The 23,566-nt window shown below is 45.0% G+C and overlaps 1 protein-coding gene across 12 annotated transcripts in view; it reads left to right on the forward strand.

Annotated features, from left to right (window-relative positions):
- Positions 1–5,364: 5,364 nt before the first annotated feature.
- Positions 5,365–23,566, forward strand: part of PLEKHA5 (pleckstrin homology domain containing A5) — a 1,381,245-nt gene continuing 1,363,043 nt past the window's right edge. For 6 of the 12 annotated variants that reach the window (XM_078674034.1, XM_078674039.1, XM_078674040.1 and 3 more), the window contains exons 1-2: positions 5,406–5,620; positions 5,697–5,773. In XM_078674034.1, the coding sequence (XP_078530160.1) occupies positions 5,529–5,620; positions 5,697–5,773 (169 nt within the window). In that variant the 5' untranslated portion in view covers positions 5,406–5,528. Of the gene's footprint in view, positions 5,621–5,696; positions 5,774–23,566 lie in introns of all 12 variants that reach the window. The other 6 variants (XM_078674042.1, XM_078674045.1, XM_078674036.1 and 3 more) reach the window with 4 other exon arrangements.

Below are 23,566 nucleotides of genomic sequence, written 5' to 3' on the forward strand. Positions count from 1 at the left end.
CACATCCATAGTATCCCTGAAAGAGATTGCTGCCGGCTCTGTAGGGGACTCAAGATGGATATTAATGTCTCCAAGTAAAGTAAAATTGGAGAACCGAAGCGCCAAGGAAGTCAGCATCTCCCCGATGCTCTCAAGGAAACCTTTGCATGGGCCCGGGGGGCGATATATCAAAGCCCCCGCAAACGTGAAGGTTTCATTGATCTTAATAAGAAAGCCCATCCCTTCTGCCTCCTTGAGATCCTGTAGTTTCATTACAGTACAGTTGAGTGACTCTCTGTATATGATGGCCACTCCTCCCCCCTGATTTTCCCCCCTGTCCGCCCTTTGAATACGATATCCCGGGAGTAAGGCATGCACTATATCTGGGGTGGACCATGATTTGAGCCACGTTTCCGTGACATAAAGGCAATCTAAATGTCCTTCTATTATTACATCATAAATATATAGTGCATGTTTGGGTATTGACCTGGCGTTAATCAGACCCCCTTTTAGCTCTTTCTCCCTAGTTGTAAGCGCGGCGGTTTGAGTCCAGGGGAAGGTTATATGGCATCCTCTACAACTCACCGGGCCCTTACAACTAGATATATCCAGTTTATGCCTACAAGTGTGGGAGCCCGCCTGAAGTGCCAGTAGCTCCTGCCTATTAAAACTTATGGGTTTCGCCGAACCGGCAGCATTTCCTGCCCTATGCCCGTCCCGTGCGCGGACTTCGGCGCGCCGCCGGCTCGCCCTCTGCGCCCGTCCGCTGCGCTCCCTGGTGGAAGGATCCATTTTATACCTACGAGGGCGGGAGGGGCCGAGCACTCGACCACTCGCCTACTCCTCACCCACGATGGCGGCACCTAAATGTTGTACCCCAGGTAGCACCAAATCGGCTACACCGGGCAGCACTCGGTCAAAGAGGCCGATAAATGCGGTAAACGATTCCTTATCTGCCCAGGAGCACTGTGCCACAATTTAAAAACAGTGAATAATATAAAATACGGGCGCAGTGAAATTTTTCAAAACGAGTAGGGAAGGTATTAGAAAAATGCAAATAAAGTATTCTGAATGTACACACACTCTCACGTCCCGGCTTTCCGCCTCAGGACACCACGAGCACTCAATCAATCTGTGTTCGCGGGAGAAAATGCGGCTTTTTGTACCTACGAGGGCGGGAGGGGCCGAGCACTCGACCGCTCGCCTACTCCTCACCCAAGATGGCGGCACCTAAATGCTGTACCCCAGGTAGCACCAAATCGGCTACAATGGGCAGCACTCGGTCAAAGAGACCGATAAAGGGGGTAAACGATTCCTTATCTGCCCAGGAGCACTGTGCCACAATTTAAAAACAGTGAATAATATAAAATACGGGCGCATTGACATTTTTAAAAACGAGTAGGCAAGGTATTCGAAAAATACAAATAAAGTATTCTGAATGTACACACACTCTCACGGCCCGGCTTTCCGCCTCAGGACCCCACGAGCACTCAATCAATCTGAGTCGTGTGCAACATTTATTGACTGTGTGTATGCAAAAGATGTCTAACAGTCAGTGCTTAATTTGAGCCTGTGGTTTCTGGTGCTCAGCATTAGCACGTAATCATCAACACCGGCACTTATGGCCCGGACTCAGTCCAATTGGAGTGCTTTTCATACGCACCAGTTAAAGACACACTCATTTTTTGTAGGCATGGAAGATTAAGTACTTTGCCCAGAATGTTGGGTTGACGCTGACACCCAAACCTGGTTCCCCAGCTCCGAAGTGGCAGATCTGGTCATTAATACACATCCTCTTCCCATTGATGGTTAGTAGTTGGTTCTGTTTTAGGTGGCGCTAAGTGGAGAAATAGGCTGGTGTAAGCTGCCTCCTGACGAGATCCCCGGCACCTATTTTTTTTTACAAATTAACCACTGCTAACACTCCTCTCGGAAAAGCCTAAGGCTGCTCGACCACCCTCCCCCCTAAGAGAGCATCTTGGGATTGCTAGAGCAAGCCCCTGTCCACTTATAAAAGGATACCAGGGCTCTTTGCCACAGTATACTTCTTTTCGGTAATATAGAAAGAGCCAGCTTCCTACAACATCCCCTTTCTACGATAATTACTACGGAAGTCTCTGTAATAATGGTTCATGTGCCTGTGAATATTCAAAGAACTACTCAAGGGGTAACAATAAGATTCGAGCCCCCCACTACTGAGCCAACTGTTGCATAAACTACGATTCTAGAGTAGTTCCACAAGGTTTGCTTTCCCAGCCATGGGTGACACAGGTTAACTTAGTTTAATGCACAAGCGCTGAATGTGAAAGACAGGTTATTGTAGCCCCGCAGAATGTCACCTAATACATTGCTGAAGTTGAATCATTACTTCTGGGTTACTAATGTTCCCTAAACTGGGATCTGTGGCACCATATCAGAAACAAACCTGTTTTGCTATTTACAATATCACACACGCAAATTGCACTGAGAATAGACACTATTAATTAAAAGCATTTATTGTAGCAGGGTGAACACGTTTCTCAGCACGCGTAAAATAACCACATAGAATATCATAAAAATAGCAAATAGGCTCTTTATGAACAACAAAAATAAAATGAACATTTCTAACAAAGTTAAAATGTAATTTAAAACCTAACACCCTAAAAAATACTTCTATGTTCTATGCTAGAAGAGCATGGAAAGTAAAACTTGCAATCTAGACTTTCTTACGGAGAAGCAATACACACCATACCTTGTTAAGAGCAAAAGCTGTGGTTATCAGTAAGGTGTGAAGGCAGTGTTTCCTGTGAAAGGAAAACACATGCAGCTGCAGCGTTTTTTCTCTTGGACTTACCTCGTTATCTGTATCAAGTGTGATATAGCATCTTCTTGGTGCACTGGCAGCAGTCAAGACTATCCCCAGCAGTATCTTCTGCAATAATCTAGGAGAAGGATCTCTCCTCACAAGTGGTCAAGTGGCAGTCATTATATATTAAATCTTATCGGAGATTGAAATTTTTGACATAGGTTCAGGAATGATTGACATAGATTATGTGCATGAAGGTGTGCGCCCCAGATGTATCCTCATGAACATATTAAGTAAATGGACGACAATTCATTTGGCTATAAGTCTGCGTTTGTTCTTATTTGACCTTGATATTATGATAACTAGACACTTGTCCCAGACTGATGTCATATCAGTAGATATTTCTATGACATTGTCTGAATGACTTGATACTTTCACAGTTCTTGGAATGTAAGGTCAGGCAACATCTGCATCAAGGACAGACATGACAATGATTCTGCATAAATTGAGGTACAAATGGCGACTTCCATTACCTAAAATTGAGAAAATGGTGACTCCTGTTTACCTAAGATTAGGCCTGAGTGGTAAACTCCGCTCCGCTTGCTGAGTTTTTTCCACTATATGTATAGCGTGGAGTTACGAAAAACTCTGTGGAGTGGTGCAGAGTTTTTCCTCCCTTGCGGCCATCGAACGTTAAGATGGCAAGCGCAAGTGAGGAAAATCCAATGCAAGATTTCTCAACCCGGGCAGTCGCTGCAGGTCGCCACTGCTTGCATTGAGAAACCTGCTGCTCGCATTGAGGAAGCTGCCACTCAAGTAGAACATCTAGTCGAGCTGCAGAAAGAAGCAGCGCCCACTTGTGCTACACATGGTGCCGTTTATGTGCTCATTTCACAGCGCAGGACAAGCGCCCGGCACTAAATATCAGCACGAACAGTGCGATCAGCGTAACCTACCTCAATCCGCCACATGTGGCACTTAATGGAGCACAACAGAGTTTTTTGTCACTTTGCAGAGTTGCGTAGAAACTGCACCTAGGCCTACCTAAGATGGAATCAGGGCCTACCTAAAATGGAGATGGACCTTAGGGACACTCACACTGCGCTGAGAGATGTTCAGAGATGGAAACCTATCTGAAGTGAACCACAGGAAGATTAATCACATAATTATTCTGAAGCGTTACATACTGTTAGTATTTTGAATGTTTTGTTACTTTTTTTCGAAGTGTTGTAAAAACAAGCATTGGCAAACTTAATAGATTATCGCTTGCATTATAAAGGCTCGATCTATTGGCTTTGCCAATGCTTGTTCTTTCAAATGAGCAACTCCTTACTTTCCATGCTATGCATGTCTCCTCTCTTTGAGTATAGCCTACTCTCAGTAAAATGTGTGTTTGCCATTATCTCTATTATTGTATTTCTGCAAATTGTTCACACTTCTTTAAAAAGATCATAGCCTCTCCTTTGAAAGTCATGCCCCTACAACCTAACAATACTTAATATCTTCTAGCTCATCAAATAACACCCAAAATGTGCATGAAATCACATACCCCTAATGATCACATGTAACTCCCATTTATTTAATTTACAACGTGCAAACTGGAAAAAATACATTGAATTGCTTCCTTGAGAATAGCACAAGACTAATTCTAATATACAACAATGACCAACCTCTGGATTAACCACTAATCTTGGCTTCCAGAGCAGCACGGTGCTTATTTTAAAGCGCTTTAACGACTTGTGTCAGGGGTAGTAAAAGATGTAAAAAGCAATTACAATACAGTACAATAAAGGCGAGACTTGTTGGCACTGCCAAAGCTTGAACTGCCTTGTTAATTGTAAACAGTACCGTAATGCAACCCTTTAGAATACTTATCCAGTAGAAATAATTGTAATGATATCTTGAAGCTAAGTAGGATTTCCTCCGCGATAAATTTCTTCAAGTAGCAATATAGGACTATGTCGTCTAGGAGAGAGGCTAGTCAAAGTGTTAGCAAAAACAGAGAGGTTTTCGGAGTGTTTCCATAGACAGTGTAAAAAAATCCTAACAGTGTACTGAGTTAAAATGTAAATACTGCTGGGCATACTGGGGGGTTTGCACGAACTGGTTTATATGTACGTTGGAGACACTGATTTTAGTGAAAGGCTGCCCGCTGGGGGCACTGGCTGTACCAAACCCCTGCCTGCTAGGGCACTCACGGCTGAAAACAGCCCTTCTGTAGACATGACTGCTGAGCGCTGCCTCAGTGGGACACTGCCCGTGATTGTGACTGGGATGTCCTGGCGAGATATTTATTGTCTGTAACCACAGGCAGTTCTTGTGCTTGCTTCCTTGGAGATCGGGCTACCCACAGCCTGACCGCGCCCTGTTACACTTGAGCCCAGTCTAGGGTTGCCTGTGGTTCATTCACGGTCCTACTGTTGGGACGCCGTACGCCCGCCCCGGCGGGCTGCTCCTGTAGATATGTCTCACACCTACTGAGCGCTGATAGACTGGTGCGCGCACCTGTCCGAAGAAGGAGTGAGCGAAGCATGGACAGAGAAGACGGACACCGCGCCTGCTGGCTGTCCATCTGTAGAAGGCGGGGCCACAGTACGGGTCCTTTGGAAAAAGAGAAGCCGGAAGTCCCGCGCGCGTGCATGCGTTCTTCCCAAGGTGTTTGTGGACAGCGCGCGGGCGCGCTCTTCTACGCGTGCGCGCGCCCGCCTGCCTGCCGTGCTCGGCTCTCCCCAGCCGCCGCGGTTCCCCAGCAGCGCTCGTAGACATGGCGGCGGATCTGAACCTGGACTGGGTCTGCTCCTTGCCTCGGACTTGGAGCTACGGCGTCACCAAGCACGGCCGGGTCTTCTTCATCAAGTGAGTGGATCCCTCGGAGGGTGAGCGGGGCCAGGGCTCGGGGCTCAGGTGTAACCTGTCTCCTTTCTTTCCCCAGCGAGGAGGCGAAGAGCACCACCTGGCTGCACCCAGTCACCGGAGAAGCGGTGGTGACCGGACACAGGGCGAGCTCAGGTACGGCACCAGGGCTTGGGGGAGCTCGCCGAACCCACTCGCTCACATACACCCCGCACTGAACACAACGACCAGTGCCCTAAACCCCTCACAGAGAAATGAGCACCGCCGCAGAGCACCCACCGATGCCACTGTACACACACAGCACACACGCAAAGGGCACTTGTAAACTACACACCATGTGCACACGCTGAACACACACTGCGGTCACCGTGGGTGCGCACGGAGCACCTTCCGTACATATTGTCCACTCGCCTGTTCTGCATTGTACGTACACTAATCACCCCCTGCCCCATCGGCTGCGCACTCTGAGCACCTGTTCTGCACAGATCGAGCTGACATCTTGCACACTCCTGTATTGCACCCGCCATGTACTGGAAGCATCGGGCACCACCCCCAGAAGTGGATTCACAGGCTGTGATTAGGATAATTAAAGGGAATCAAGCGAGGGTCCCAGATGGTATGTGGACTAAAAGGGTGGGGGCATACTGGATTATGGATGCTTGCCTTTAACGTGCACCTGTTTGAATTTGGAAAGCTAAAAGACTCACGCACCTGGATTAAGGAAGATAAAGGTAGATGTATACTTATATCAGCGAGCATAATGTTGATTATGGACACGCTGAAATAGTTAGGAATGCTTTTGGTACTTTTTCAAATAGATTTTCACAGAATGCTGGAGATCTGCAGTTGCTGCTGATTGTAGTGTGTGCGCTGCCGCAGTTAAGTAGTCTTGAGTCCATACTGCAATAGTTAATTATGCTGACATGGCATGCTAGAATAGTTGAGGGTGCTGGGGACTTTTTCCTGGATGAGATGGCCAATGATGCTGAAGCACGCGCAAGAGCTGGGGATGCTGAAGGACAAGTTGCAGGAGTTGGGTTGTTGCAGGCACATTTTGCAGTGGTTAGGGGGTGTTGCAGAGGTTATGTTCTGTGATTGGGAGTGCTGTATGCTCGAACAGCAAAAGTTAGTGATACAGTAGTATATATGTTGCAGTAGTTTAGTGGTGCTGTGAGCTTATGCTACAATAGTTCTTGGTCCTGCGGTCGCATGCTGCAATAGATTCAGATGTTCTTGAATTCTGCAATACTTTGCAGCAGTATCTGGTGATCATGGAAGGCACTTGTTGCAGAAGTTCCGGATATTGATGTAGTTGCTGCAATTGATGGGTATGATGGAAATGCATGCTTTGATAGTTGGCGTATCTCTAAGCACATGTTGAAGTCGATGGGGATACTACAGTGGTAAAGGATGTTGGGGTTCAATATTGGAATGGAGATGCTGAGGGTGCAGTCGTAACGAGCTACCGGTTGCAGTATTTTGGTGTATTGGAACGTGCTATATTAGTACCGGATGCTGGCAGGAAGTTGCAGTATGGTTGTTGGAGGCAGATGCCCCAATAGTGATGTGGAATAGGCGGTCCAAAAGTTACGGATGTGGGAGCAGGTGGTGCTGTAGTTGGGGGAGCTGGAGCAGGCAGTGTAGTCACAGGGGAACTCAGGGAAAGGCAAGCTGGAGGTAGCCACTTTAGTAGTTTGGCAAACTAGGTAGGGGTAGGCGCTGCAGTAGTTGGTCAAGCTGGGGACAGGTGCTGCAGTGACAAGAGATATCTGGTTGCACTTGCTGCTGTTTGGGAATGCCAAGAGCGCAAGCGCCATTAGGGAGCTATTGGGGCACAATATAAAATGTTGAGGAATGCTGGAATGTGCATGACGAATAGTTGTGCATGATCTTTAAAAAGGTTGGGATGCTGAAGGTACAATCTGCTTCAGTTGGTGAGTCTAGTGACACAAGGTGTACATGCTGCAACAGGTACGGATTCTTAGCACGCACTGCCACAGGTAAGAATGACCTGCAGGCATCTACGGTATATACTGCAACAATGGGGTATCGTGGGTACACCCTTGGAAGTTGGCGTTGCCGGGGAGGAGAATGTGCTGCAATAGTAAGGAATGTGTTTGGTGCGTGCTGCAATAGTTTGGGATGTTGTGTATATATGCTATAATGGTTTGCAATGTTAAAAGTACCAGCTACAAACGTTTTGAGGATTGCAGTGTCATAATATAATGCAGGCATGCGTTGCAGTTATTTGTCATTCTGCAAGTTTTTGTTGTAATAGTTGTGGAGTCTGCAGCAGTTGCCGTGATAAGCGTGGACACTTTGAGCACATGCTGTCATAGTTCAGGTTTCAAGAGGACACGAGCTCCAATTGTAGATATTGGGCACATGCTATAATTGAGGTGCTCCAGCCACATGCTGCAGTTCATACTGGATGTTTGAGAACACGTTACGGTAGATGGATGCCCAAGAAACATGCTACAATAGTTAGAGTTGACGGCATATCATTCATTAGTTCTTGCAAGGGGTAGGTGCTGCAATAGTTGGGAGCGATGGGGACAGGTGCTGGAATAGTTGGGGATGTTGAGGGCACAAGTAGTAATTTGACATTTTGTGAGGCGCGTGTTGCATTAGTTAGTGGTGCTGCAAGGATCCTTCTGCAAAAGTAAACCCTGCTAGCGACTCAAGCTGCTATTCTTTCAGATGCTGGGAGACATGCCTCTGCAAAGTGGAACTCTGGGAGGCTCAGGCTGCAAAAACTAGGAATGCAAACATAAATAGTAAGGGAGCTTCATACTGCTTTAGCTAGCGGTCCTGGGGTTCATATGCTGTTAGGGATGTTGCAGGGCACATGCTACAAAAGCGGGTTATGCTGGAAATGCTGGGAGAACGTGTGTGCCGACTGTATTAGGTATGGAAGCTAGGGCACACGTTCCAGTATTAGGGGGTGCTGGGGTATATGCTGCAAGGGCTGAGGATTATGGAGCACTTTTTGTTATTATTGAAGATGCTAAAAAAATGAATTTTGCAGTAAGCATGCTGTTGGCCCAAGCTTCAATAATTAGGGCCTAGAGGTCAGATGCTACATTAGTGATGAAAGCTGGGCGAGTGAGACATGCTACAATTATGGAGGCTGATGCTCAAATGGTGGCAACTAGAGGTGCTGGGGGCATTTAGACTCTAGTCGTGGGTAATTAAATGTAGGACCCTCCAGTCATGCTGGCTTAAACAGCAGCTTGATCCCTTCTCCTCCCTACCACAGAGAGACCGTTCAAATGTCTGGGAGAAATACTCCAACGTTTAATCCGATAAAGACTGTTATGTCGCTATACCCTCTGTTTCTGGCTTTGCCCCCCCCCCCCCATGTCTTTTGGCTGGAGACATAGCACCTGCATCAAACTTTAACCTAGGTGTCTTTTCGTGCTCTGCTATGCTGCTGTCTTAAGAGGTGGTGTCCCACGCCCCGGAGCCTGCATATCCTCCACTTGGCGAGAATGCCGTTTGTAAAACTGTGCCGTAGGGAGTACATAATTCTCAGCAGGACTGCCCTCCTGGAAATGTCTTCTCGGTAGATGGCTCCTCGCCCTTCGTCGAGCTGAGAGCGTGCTTTTCATACGTTGATAGCAGCTGCTTAGGATGCCCCAATCACATAAGCGGCACATACGCTCTCCCCGCTCAGGTTTTCGCCCCAACTGGTCATTTGTTGACATCAGGAAGAGGGGACTCTTCTACTGAGCTGCTCTCAGACTCCCATACAGACACGAGACGAGATTGAAGGCAGCAGTGCATTGTGTAAGCTTCATGCTGCCAGCAGGTCGCAATGTTGCAGGACTTTACAGAAAAGCCTCCAGATGCAATGGCATATGCCTCGTGTTTCCGGGGGTTACTCGTTGTTTGAGAGAGGTTTCTCGCTAGCCACGCTTCGTGCTGCATCAGCGTCTTTCCTAGCCAAGGAATGGATGCATAGGCTTGAAGGTTTTGTTTCTGGCGAGCAGACGTTTATATTGGCCATTTCTGCACGCGCGCGTAAGAGGAGGGACGCGAACGCTCTTGTTTGTAATTAAGGTGCACAGGCAATTGCTACCATAACCCAGGGAATGCTGCAAGGAGGTGGGAGTGTTGAGCCCAGGCGTCCAAAGAGCCATTCAGTCGCAAACACTGTCATCTGTTCTGCTCACTTTACTTCAGTTCTCATGTTTATTTCTTCTCGTTTGATTGCTAGGTCTGTTGGCGCAAAATGTTAGCTTTACTTGTTGGTCGCTTTGGGGTTAGGTCTCACCTGTAGAAAAGATCAACAGGGCAAGGTATGCAGACCTGTTCAAGGATGTCTGTTTACTACTTTGTGCCAGCGTTTAAAAATCAATTCGCAGCCTTTATCAGGAGCCAGTTGCCTTTAAAAAAAGCTAATACATTTATTGTTATGGCGATGCAAAAACGTTGAGTAGAATGTCTGCTATAGTTTGAGGTGGAAACAAAACTATTTCTATGGTAGTTAAGGTGGTGCAAAACCAAAATGTTGACATAAGTCAAACTGCCTTTCGTCTACAAATGAATGGATACATTTTAATATACGCTTGTAAGCGTCTGTCACTTGTTCCCTCCAGCTATAGAGGTTATCCAGTTTGAATCCGAAAGGCAAACGTGTCCCAAAATATTTTTGTGGCGTTACAGATGCTTTTGTATCCATTAATTTTAGCAGTGCTGCATGCTGCTATTCACTCTGTCAAGTTATTTACCACTCGCCTTAATTGAATTTCACTACTGTCCTAGGCTGGTGATGATTTTACACATTGTTGGGCCTGGCTCTGGGTAGCTTTAGCTGTTTTGAAGCAAACCTCACCAGTTGTTAAAGAAATGATCTAAAAAGAGGAATAGTGTTCCCCCCTTCGAATAATTGGTTTCCATTTTTATTTTTGATTGCTTGGTTGGGTTAACTATGAAGGTGGTGGCGTTGTGTGGAATGTTACAAGTCTCATTGGTGTTCTCCTTTGTTTTTAGTGATGGTCCAGTAGCAGGTTTCTTAAACTAGAGTCATGTGCGTGCTCTTTGATGCATATTTACTTGGCAAGCATGTTCCTGCAGTTTGCTATGGAAGTACTAGCTATATAGAGCGTACAAAGGGGCAGAACTGAGGGGAAACATGTTAGTAAAGTACTGAACGGGTTAGGCCTGGGCTATCTTTGGTGGGAGCTCCGTCGTAAAAACAGCTAGAGCACTGCAGCTGTTAAGGAGGCATACTGGTACTCAAACTTTATTGCTGCTAATAACAGCACACACTCTCTAACTGCTAGCTGTTTTGAGCGTTATACAATCAGTCAAAACGCATGTTTAGATCTGTTACACATGGCACAGAAATGCACATTATATGTGATGTTCAGGATGGGAACACTCCAAACTTGTTAAAATGGATGGCACACCTGTACTAAGACTGCACATGCACTACAGAGTAAAGGTTTTATTACATTTTTTTGCCTTTTTGCACAAAAGCTGTTAGCCCAAAAAAACTGAATAGGCTTCACCCTCTGTTTAATACGTTTGGAATAAACTCTTATCATGGTGCCTTGTCATTGTGCTATAGGACAGACCGCATTCACATAGTTTGCTCTGCTGCCTCTAATTTATGATCTGCCTGACTTATCTTGAGAAAAGAACAAGCAGTGGGTTGATTAGTGTCACTTGTCTGGTAGGCTGATGTTATCCATATAACCCATTCATGAAAGTGCTTTATGAATACAATGAATTTTTTTGTGTGGTTTTATCGTTCTTATTGTGATTTTAACATAATGTTATTTTTGAATTTTTATTTGCATGCTGCTAATAGGTGTATTCTTTTTGTCTGCTGCACGTCCGTGTTTGTATATTATGACTGTAAGCCGAAATGTTCACAATAAACAAGAAAGCATATTTACAAAATAGGATTTTAGAGCTGAGTTTTGGATTTTTCTGTTTAGAGAGTACTCGCTATTTGGATGTTAAGCTTGTTAAGAATACACATTGTTCGCTATTCACTAATCACACTTTTTACATTCATTTAGTTTACTTTACAGTCATGATAACATATTGGATCTGCAACATTTTCGATCACAAAGCAAAAACGTGCGTCAGCCTTGCTAAAGATGAAACTATAAATCTGACCCTACTATGCAGTATTTTCTGTGTTTGTTTTTAAATGTATTACATGAAGCATAATACTCCTCCTTAGACTGACTCCTTTTCATAATACTCTTCTTTGAGGGCACAGCTTAAAGCTGTTCATGCTGTCTGTATTGGAATTGATCCTACTCCCAGCTTTCATATTCTAGTACAGGGTATTGCTTCATTATGGGATTTTCTTTGTAGAAACGAAGCTACGGGTAGTGCACATATGCCCCCCCCCAACTATTACCAAATGCCTCTAACAAAAGCCAGACCTGTTAGCTTTGCCAGTGCTTGTTGTAAATACTCACTATTACAAAGTTAACGTCTTAAATAAATATTTGGTTCTGTTACTTCTCTGCTTGTGAAATGTTTCCAGGTTAAAAATAACACACTCTCACAGCCGTACTAGAACTCTGATGGGTTTTCTGACAGTGCTTTCACATAGTTAAAATACACATTGTGGTGTCCATTCAGGGTTGAGCTTTTTGGAGCATCTATCATGCAATATCATGTGTGTAATATAATGTTAGTCTAAATACAGTTTCTTAGTGGTGCATTTAAGGATAACTTCTGTGCCCCCACCCCCAAAGAATATATCTTAATTTCTGAGGAGGTAAGGGATTAGTTGAATTTATTAAATCTAATCTTTCTACCAGAAACACTGTACATGGTAATAAACACAGTACAAAAGAAAGTGTGCAGGTACATGTAGGGCACGGGGACCAGAGTTATGCAGCCAATGGGTATCCATTTGGGACAGTACAGGTCCTTTGTTAGATGGTGAAGAAGAGTTAAACATTGCAGAATATGTGTATTAACTTTAAGTTAATACACATATTAAGCGATTTTAACTTGGTAACCAACCACTACAGAGGTCACGATGCTTTAGGAAATGCATGTGATTCTTAAGGCAGATTACTGTACATGTTTACCATAAAGTTCGTATTCAGATGTTACTCAGTGACTAAATTCACCCTGAATACCAATATTGAGTTAGAAAAGTTAGACGCTTTGTGAGTATCGCCTTGCTCTTCACCAAACGACGTGTGGCAATCAAAGGTCTGGATGTGTAAAATGGTGACGAAATTGATGAACTGGCTCCAAGCTATGGTTGATAGGAGAGACTAGCGAGAAATATACGCAGTGGGAATCTTCCCTAAATCAAGTCCCAGAGACATCTGGGATACCGAATCGCTTCTATTTTAGTGCAAAATTCCCCACTGTAAATGAGAGTGCGTGTAATACTTATTCCAATACTATGCATGTTTCATGTTACTAACCATGGCACTATTGCTGATTGTTTATTGGGGTTGATGTACTGATATTTGAACGTATGCTAATATGAATATTTCAATATGTTGCCAAGCTAAGTGTACCCTTGGTGTCACAAATAATGCTGCACTTCGTTGAATAACTGTTAAAAACCGTAAAAAATGTATTCACCTGCTGTTAAACATTTTGTTTGACAGCAATTGACTTCTTTCTTTCTACCTCCCCCAGTTAAACTTGTTTAAAGCATATGCAACACTGTAGTCACCATAGAATGAGCCTAAACATGCACACCAAAGAAGTGGCACTTTTTGTTTTTCAAAGCTTCCCAGCTATTTTAACAAATCATTGTCAATTTCCGATTTAGCTAGTGGTGTTTGCGTTTACCCAGTGCTCACACAAGGGGGTCTGTGGAATAACTCTTCCCAAATGAGACAACCACACACGCCTTTATTAGATATGTTCCTTACTGAGAGTAATTTATAGATTCAAGACTTCAGGTCTTGAAGAGATGCAATATGCGTGGCATTTTTCTAGGCTCGGAGTGCCATCTTTATATAACTGTTTTAAGAACAATGTCTGTGCAATAACTGGAGTTTTTAGAACAGCTGTGTTATAAATATGAATAGGTATATATTGTAAAACCAAGCATTCTCGTAGCAAAGAAGGAATCATTATTTCCATCTTGTTTGAATTACAATCAAACCTGTTGGGTGTTTTTCTTCTGCAGACAAAAGCCATCTACTCATTCTCCAATCTGCAATGTTAAAACCGTCTTTGAACATGATCACTTTTTTAATGCCTGAATAGAGCAAACACCAGCTCAAAGATGCCCAGTTAACATTTTCAAAGTGTCTGACGCAGCATTGCACACTGTGTTCAACTTTTTAAGTGACTTCTTATGAAGTTCATTTAATTGTTTCATGATTAATGTAAGAAATTAGGTTAATAATTGGGGTAGACATTTGTCCATCTAAGAAATAAGACCACAGACCATGTCGGGGTAAAACACCGTTTTAGTAATTTAATCCTGGGCTAAACCCTGGTAGCTATGACTCAGAGCAAGATAACGTGTAAAGTGTTTAGCTCTAACGAAGCAATTAAGTCAAAACACAGCGCTATAAATTCCCCACAACTAATTTCTAAATAGAGAAAAAATGAATGCGCAGAATGACACCAAAACTACAAAAGTCAAATAAGGGGAACCAGAATTTCTAAAGCTTTGAGGCCAAAAGTGCCAAGAAAAGTAAAGCAAGAGTCAGAAGTCACTATTCATGGGTGAGTGGGACCTAAGCGCTGTTTCAGGCTGATGCGATAGAGTATGTGTTGGGTACACCATGTGGTGTGGGTCGTCCTAGTCAAAGAGTTTATCTTCGGATTTAGTCTCTAAAATGGAAGTCAAAATCTTCCAGTGGCGCAGGGTTGCAGGCTTAATCCACTGAAGTCCTTTTAAAAATTGGATAGCCGTTGGACGAGGTCTGGCTGTAGCCATTGGTTTTGGTGGGAAAAGCTCAAATCAAGAGAAACTTAAATTTCACAGCTGCTGAAATCGTAACTTTGGGTGGAAACTTTTCACACCTTTCCCCAATCAAGATTTCTACCTTAGCTTTTTTACCAAGCTCAAAATCCTGTAGCTGTGCTAGCCTGACGCTGTATCTGACAAATTCCCTTCTAAATTGGACACCTTTGCAGCAATGTTTCCCTGAAGCTTCAGAGGTCTTGGAAGTCGAATTATTTTTGTAGTACAAATTTTTCAGAATTTCTGGAGCAGCTCATTGCCAACTCAAGTTGGGAAAAGGATAATGCATTGTCAATTTCAAATGCAGCACTAACCATCTCCCTCCCGAATCCACCTCATCACGCAAGATTAGAAACACTATTCTGATGGTGTGAACCCAAAGGAAAGGAGTCTGTGCCAAATAATAAACTAAACAAAAAGTTAAATTAAATAAAAAAGAAGATACGTTGTACATCTCCCTGTTGGGCAGAAAAGTGGAGGAACTTTTAAGTTTTTTCTTAGTGCAGGTATCAAGATCCTTACTGGAGAAGCGTATACATTCCTGGCCTTCCCCTTCTCTACTTGGAACTACCTTTCTAGCCTACTCGTGAGAAAGTGTTTTAAGCAGGTCTCTGGTTTTGGCGAGAACTTAGCAAACTACAGGATAACACCTGGCGTTACTCAAGATCGCTTGTGGTTCTTACTGGTAAGTAGAAAATGGTTAGTTCCCATACCTGATTTAAGGAAATTGTTGGCTGCATTTCCCCAAACGCTGAGGCTGCCTCTGTGATGGCTGTAATGAATTACTGGTTCTGGTGCACCCAAACCTTCTGATGCCTAGATTCTGGCCCTTGGATATCCGAGAACTTTGTCTTCAGCAGGCTCTTAAAGGTCTCAATACATGAGGCAAATATCTCTGCACTGAAGCTCTCTAAGCCGGGAAAGTAGTTTTAGAATATATTAACATTTTTCTTTTGCTCGTCCCAAATGTTCCTCTTTGAGGAGGTGAATTAAGTACTCCCAGTTTTATCCGGAAAAAAAACACACACTACTTTTTCAATTGTCTGTTTCTTCAGTATCTTGTCGAGAACATATCTCATACACAAGTACTTTATGCACAATGCTACTGAAATATTTAAAGAACAAGTCTCTACTAAATTGTTTTATCCCTTTAACTCTCGGGCCACTTATTCTTAAATTAAATCCTCTGCAAAGTTCTCTTCAGTGCTGCCGCTTCGACTGCGCCGCTCTTGAAATTCTCAATGGAAAGCATCAATAGCCCTACGAGTGCAGGATTTATAGGATGCAGGACAAACTGGCCGCAGGGAGTTCCTGTTGTCGGGATGTAGACTAATCTTGCCAGACTTTGCTGTCATTACGCAGAACAAGAGAGGAATTTGCTTCATTGCTTGCTGCTGTTTGACAGTAAAGAATGTTTAAGAGAAAACAATATTTTGTCGAGGTCATACCCGATATAGTATAATATATGTGGGGAAACCACGCATTTTATATTTTCAGTCCATTAAGCTCTGGAGAAGCTCCAACTGGTGTATATATGCCACAGGTAACGGCACCAGTTACTGTATGAGAGGAGCTATCCAGGAAGGCCAAGGTCCTGACACTCCTCCTGATCACTTGTAAGGCTCCCAGGGCATCCTAGGCAGCACTTAAAGGCCAATACTCACTTCAGGAGAGGTCAAAAGCAGGGTCCAGTCCAGGTCCAGTTGATACTAGTCATGTTGGCACCTCAGGAAAAGACCGTTTGCAACTCGTTGTATCCTGGTAGCTGCACAACAGGTCATCCAACTGGTCCTTGGAGTCCACTTTTTGGTCCAGGGTACAAGCGGGAGCAGGTTCAGCTGTTCAGGTCTCGAGATAATCATAGACAGCAGACCCTGTCCTCTTCTGTTCTTTCTCCCTTCCAAATGTGTTCTGATGAGTAAAGAGATGCTTTTTAATATTCACTAGCCTTCGGTGGGGGCGACTCCTCTACACTCCCTATCCAATAAGGAAAAAATTAAAACTGGCATATCTTCCCACTATTACAGCACATCTTATTTGCCTTCTTGAAAACAATCCGACTGTGCACTATTCTAAATAAAACCCAAGAAGGCACACCCTTTATGCCCTTGGAGGTGGCTTGTGTGTTAGGCAGGGGTGTGTTTAAGGAAATGAGTAGCCCCCTTCTCTTCAGCTATAACAAACAGGTTCTGGGACAAGATTCCCCTCCTACTGGGCTGGTGCCATACTCGCTACTGAGAGCCTAGGGTACAAAAGGCTTCTCTCCCCTTGGTCTCCCTTTACACTTAACTATTGATGGGCGTTCATCACACGAGTTCCGTTCAAATTCATTACGTTGCTGAACCCTCCCCAGTAGCCCTTCCTGAGCTGTTATGTCACATACCTCACACCCATGCCTTCCTGCCAAAAGCTAAGCCATTGGGGGAGAGGAGTTGGCCTAACGGCTAGAGGGGTCGACCTCGAATTGATGAACCGGGTTTGAGTCTCGGCAAAGATGCTGAACATCCTGTGATTCTGGGCAAATCACTTAATCTCCCCATGCCTAACAAAAAAGAATGTGTCCTCATGTAACGCAACTGGTGATTTGTAATGCTCTCTGCTACCCGATACCGGGTCAAGTTCGCGATATATAAAACTTAGCAAAAAAAAAACTAAATATTATTCTGCTGTAAGAGTAATGTTCACACAGCATTAAGGGGAGCACTGACAGGCTAATGTTGATCAGCCTACCGGAGGTTCAGGCGATGAAAGTCTTAGGTTTTTAAAAGCTTTTTCTCCCTAAATATTTATTAGCAATCCAACTTCACAACTGAATTTGTTTTGTAATGCAAACTAAAACCAGTGTTTGAAGCATTCCAGTAGCTTGTCCCAAACCAAATGCAACAGCGCTAGGATTTTATTCTGAATGTTAGTTTTTCTAAGAGGACTGGTACAGCAATTCATAGTGATAATAGCTTTAGGGTTAGTCACAGTGGGCACATGCCAACACTAAATTGTTCTATGGCCAATTTCTTAAATTATATATACACCCTGCCTTGTCAGCTACATGGCCTACTTAGGAGTGACTTATTTAATATTCAAAAGTCAGACTCTTTTCACTTAAAAAGGGTTATTTTGACATGTTCACCTCCAGGTTTAAATGCCGTAGGAGTCAGGCTATCTGAAGCCATGTTTTCTTTGTAAGCCTAGTGGTTGGCACAACATGTGCTCCAATCCTCAAATGACATGTAACGTTTTCATGCCATAAGTGTATGTATGATTCAGAAAAGGGGGTGGTGATGAACAGAGTGTCTGAATTAAGCAGACAACTCTTACCCAGTCCAAAGATCAGGGCTTGATCCATCACCGTTTTTTAGCTCACTGCACCATCCCAGCTCAGAACCTGGCTACATGCAAATTAGTCTGTTCCTGTCCCAGTGCATGATGGGAACAGGGCAAACCAAACTACCAAGCCAATTCTTATACTGGGAAGGAAACAAGCTTCCGGGGACCGGTTTCTGGCATTTCAGCCGTCGTCGGCCCGGCTTGCTTGAATCCTGATGGTGCAATGAGCAAGGGACTCACATCTGAGTATACCCTTCCACGCTTATGGTGGACAAAATGATTCAGAAAAGGGGGTGGTGATGAACAGAGTGTCTGAATTAAGCAGACCACTCTTACCCAGTCCAAAGATCAGGGCTTGATCCATCACCGTTTTTTAGCTCACTGCACCATCCCAGCTCAGAACCTGGCTACATGCAAATTAGTCTGTTCCTGTCCCAGTGCATGATGGGAACAGGGCAAACCAAACTACCAAGCCAATTCTTATACTGGGAAGGAAACAAGCTTCCGGGGACCGGTTTCTGGCATTTCAGCCGTCGTCGGCCCGGCTTGCTTGAATCCTGATGGTGCAATGAGCAAGGGACTCACATCTGAGTATACCCTTCCACGCTTATGGTGGACAAAATGATTCAGAAAAGGGGGTGGTGATGAACAGAGTGTCTGAATTAAGCAGACCACTCTTACCCAGTCCAAAGATCAGGGCTTGATCCATCACCGTTTTTTAGCTCACTGCACCATCCCAGCTCAGAACCTGGCTACATGCAAATTAGTCTGTTCCTGTCCCAGTGCATGATGGGAACAGGGCAAACCAAACTACCAAGCCAATTCTTATACTGGGAAGGAAACAAGCTTCCGGGGACCGGTTTCTGGCATTTCAGCCGTCGTCGGCCCGGCTTGCTTGAATCCTGATGGTGCAATGAGCAAGGGACTCACATCTGAGTATACCCTTCCACGCTTATGGTGAACAAAATGATTCAGAAAAGGGGGTGGTGATGAACAGAGTGTCTGAATTAAGCAGACCACTCTTACCCAGTCCAAAGATCAGGGCTTGATCCATCACCGTTTTTTAGCTCACTGCACCATCCCAGCTCAGAACCTGGCTACATGCAAATTAGTCTGTTCCTGTCCCAGTGCATGATGGGAACAGGGCAAACCAAACTACCAAGCCAATTCTTATACTGGGAAGGAAACAAGCTTCCGGGGACCGGTTTCTGGCATTTCAGCCGTCGTCGGCCCGGCTTGCTTGAATCCTGATGGTGCAATGAGCAAGGGACTCACATCTGAGTATACCCTTCCACGCTTATGGTGGACAAAATGATTCAGAAAAGGGGGTGGTGATGAACAGAGTGTCTGAATTAAGCAGACCACTCTTACCCAGTCCAAAGATCAGGGCTTGATCTATCACCGTTTTTTAGCTCACTGCACCATCCCAGCTCAGAACCTGGCTACATGCAAATTAGTCTGTTCCTGTCCCAGTGCATGATGGGAACAGGGCAAACCAAACTACCAAGCCAATTCTTATACTGGGAAGGAAACAAGCTTCCGGGGACCGGTTTCTGGCATTTCAGCCGTCGTCGGCCCGGCTTGCTTGAATCCTGATGGTGCAATGAGCAAGGGACTCACATCTGCCCTGTTCCCATGATGCACTGGGCCAGGGACAGACTAATTTGCATGTTCATGTTCTGTTCATCACCACCCCCTTTTCTGAATCATTTTGTCCACCATAAGCGTGGAAGGGTATACTCAGACATGAGTCCCTTGCTCACTGCTCCATCAGGATTCAAGCAAGCCGGGCCGACGACGCCTGAAATGGCAGAAACCGGTCCCCGGAAGCTTGTCTCCTTTCTGGTGAAGAATTGGCTTGGTAGTTTGGTCTGCCCTGTTCCCATGATGCACTGGGCCAGGGACAGACTAATTTGCATATAGCCAGGTTCTGAGCTGGGATGGGGCAGTGAGCTAAATAACGGTGATGGATCAAGCCCTGATCTTTGGACTGGGTAAGAGTGGTCTGCTTAATTCAGACACTCTGTTCATCACCACCCCCTTTTCTGAATCATTTTGTCCACCATAAGCGTGGAAGGGTATACTCAGACATGAGTCCCTTGCTCACTGCTCCATCAGGATTCAAGCAAGCCGGGCCGACGACGCCTGAAATGGCAGAAACCGGTCCCCGGAAGCTTGTCTCCTTTCTGGTGAAGAATTGGCTTGGTAGTTTGGTCTGCCCTGTTCCCATGATGCACTGGGCCAGGGCCAGACTAATTTGCATATAGCCAGGTTCTGAGCTGGGATGGGGCAGTGAGCTAAATAACGGTGATGGATCAAGCCCTGATCTTTGGACTGGGTAAGAGTGGTCTGCTTAATTCAGACACTCTGTTCATCACCACCCCCTTTTCTGAATCATAAGTGTATGTATGGCCTTATTTGAAAGTTAAGTGGGCCAGTTAGAATTAAGGCAATGTTACCATGTTCCAAGGATCAGAACCAGAAGTAACAGTGAGCAGAAAATGGAGTAATAGGAGGTGACCATACAAAAAGACTCACTTTCCCACAAAAATCCTTTAAAAAAAAACGTTCAGACAGATACAAATATACACTTTCTGTAAAGCAATGATTTTAACTTTCGACTTGTTTGTGCTAAAACAGTTTTTGTCTTTGAAATTTGCACATTATGCAGAGGAGATTGTAGCAAGTTTAGCATATCTTTGTTTTTAAAAAAACGGGGGCGGAATTGCATTATGCTTAAGGCCCTGCTTTAGAGGTTTGAGAGATACTGATGGTCAAGACGAGAAATGGGAAATTTGTTATCCATGTCCCATGTTGCACAGAGATTGCATAACCATTGATCCCAATCTTCTGCAGTGATGTATTGGAGGGAGAGCGGGAGCCAGGAACTTTCTCCACCGGAGATGCTTTGTAATAATTTAAACCAAACAGTAAACTTTTCAACATTTATTTTCTTCAAACTATATTGATTAAAATTGGTAGGTTTTACTCACACATATGAATGGAATCTATTGCAATATGTGAATAAATCAGAATCTTCCACAGTGTCCATCAACACTATCTTCTTAAGCAGGAAATTTAACATATTCCCGTTTAGAGGTAGAGGTCCCTGGTGCTGTAGTACCCCTGTGCCGCCATGTTCGCCATTTGTGACTTCTGACCACTGTCTTTTCGTGGGTTAAGTGTAGGAGTACTTCCTTCCCTGCTCTTATGGCCTTATGATTTTTAGTGTGTTTTCTCCACCACTTTTTGGCGGGTTTGGCAGTTTCCATCATCTTACAGATGGCTTTTGTTGGAGGTAGATTTGACTCCCCAGTGCTGTTTCTGAGATCCTGTAACCAAAATGCAAACAAGCTGGGACTTTTTTTACCAACTTTCTACCTGGAGAACTGATTGAGATCATGGTTGCTGTCAAAGCTGGAGCTGCAGACGTTGGTCATCCTCAGCTTGCTGATTTGCCCCGCTGAGTGAAATTTGACATCCAGAAAAGTTTTTAAGTCCAAACGTACAGGACTTCACGGGGACTTTTGCCGAACAGCATCCGATTCACGCGGAGGCCTTCTGGGCATGGATTTCGTTCACTCTGTGCTTTTGTGCCTTTGCCAGGGACCACACTGGGACCTCGTGCTTCTGCAACTCGCCGTCACCGAGCCCCACTTCAGATCTAGCTTGCTGAAGTCTGAAAGTAACTCTTTGGCCAAGATCAACATGGTCTTTGCAGCAGACCCACTCTCCATCGGGGTAGACCTTAAAACATACCTTAGTCCTGTCTAGTGTGACTGCTTGTCATCGGATGACACTTTCTGCTTTTTGGTGCTATCTTTATGTAAACATTTAAAAATCCATATCTCCAATTTCCCTTTATTGGATTTGTGTTGTTTTGGTGTAATTCTGTTCATTTAAATACTCTCTATTTTTATACATAGGAGTGGGATTTTTAGTGTGTTGTGTTTTTGACTTTTTAACAGTTTTGTTACACATTTTCTTAACTTAAGCCTGCCTGCTCTGTGCCATATTACCAAGAGTTGAGCACAGGTTTAAATTACTGAAATGTTACTGAACCAAACCAGAATAGTGACATTACGACTTGTGGTAGACTGCCACCCTCTCTCCCTAACCCCCCCCCCCCAACAAATATAAACCACTTTCTCACAATGGTTTTACAGGCTCAGTTCTCAGTAGAATTGTCAATCAGTCTACAAAAACTATCATGAAAGCATATATTGACATACCAGGTTCAGTCTTGTTAACTTTCTGTAAAACATTCATTTCTTAGCAGTAATGCCTTGCAATATGTAAAGCTCCAATATGCCTGAATACCAATGCATACTTCTCTAAGATTCCTACACCCTCTTGGCACTGGAATTTTGGTTGCTATTACAGTTTCATTGTTGCTACTTTTGATAACGCTCCTTTCACAGCATGTATTTGCTTGGCCCTCCTTCCCTCCCCTTTTTTAGGTCGAGGACTGTCGCACTGTGTAGCAGTGGGCGGAGCCCGAGAGTTAATGTTTCTTTGAGGGGGCTTGGAACCCGCCCCTCTTCTCCATTGGCTGGCCTCGTAAATGCTGGCCAGCCATTGGAGGAGAGGTCCGTCACTCCCTTTAAGCCCCGTCTTTTTCGGATTCGGGGGCGTGTTTTTTAGGTTCTTTCTAACTGTGACGTCATCCGTCACTTACCAAAAAACACACCCCCGATTCCGAAAATTTCAGAGCTTTGCGACAGCCCGCTATTTATGCGCCTTCACGGGTGACCACACCGTTTCTACATTTATTTTATACTTTGAGGGTGCCCACCCCTCATTCTGCCCCCGTTAAAATCACCCCCGCAGCACTGAGCTGCCTGTTGGAACGTTGCCGGGCTGCTACCTGCCGCGACCCGGAAGTGGTGAAGGTGGGCGGGGCTTGGCGTCATTTTTGTTCTGCTTCCCCCTGCCTGGGGAAAGCCATTCTCCTGCTTTACCGGTCTTCCGTGTGGAAAGGGAGACCGGAGATTCTGCCGCCACCAGCCTGAGGAAGGGAGAGCCTCGCAGCCTGGGAGTCACAGCGGAGCAGAGGAGCCCAGCGAGAATGCCGCCTCCCAGCCAACGGTGAGTGCGGGCGTCTCGTGGGTCTCCCGTCCAAGGGTAGAGCGGCCCCGATTGGCAGCGGGCTGCTCCCCCGTTGCTCTCCCCGCATTTGGCTGCATAATCTCAGAGTCCCCAGAGGGGGGACTCCAACGTCGGGGGTATTTGTGAGGTTCCCCTGTCACTCCCTCACTCTCTTCTTCTCGGATGTCTCGCGGCGCTCACTCCAGAGATGCTTCTGTGTTGGGTCCGTCTGGTCCGGGGCGACGGTTTCCTGCATGTGACTTACTGTTACGCGTGTCTGGGGGTCTAGTAACACATAGCAGCCCCCTTGAGTGCCGGCTGCCTTCTGCCCCGGCCCCGTCTCTCATTAACAGCCATCTGTAGCTCTGATGTGCTCCGAGATATTTATGTGCAAGAATGAGGTTCCCAGGGCCAGCCCGGGCATAGCTGAATCACCAGCTTCCATAATCACCCCAGGACCCACCCCCATTCCAGGACATCACCATTTGGGAACAGACCCGCTCTGTGGGGCTCGTCGCCCTCTGGAGAGTCAGAAAGCTGCTGTTAAGCCATGAAAATCCCCATGTACTCTGACTGAAATTTAAAAGTCAAATGCGCCCCATTTAGCCGCACCA

Source organism: Lissotriton helveticus, chromosome 1_1 (assembly GCF_964261635.1).
Source record: "Lissotriton helveticus chromosome 1_1, aLisHel1.1, whole genome shotgun sequence".
Classification (NCBI taxonomy): domain Eukaryota; kingdom Metazoa; phylum Chordata; class Amphibia; order Caudata; family Salamandridae; genus Lissotriton; species Lissotriton helveticus.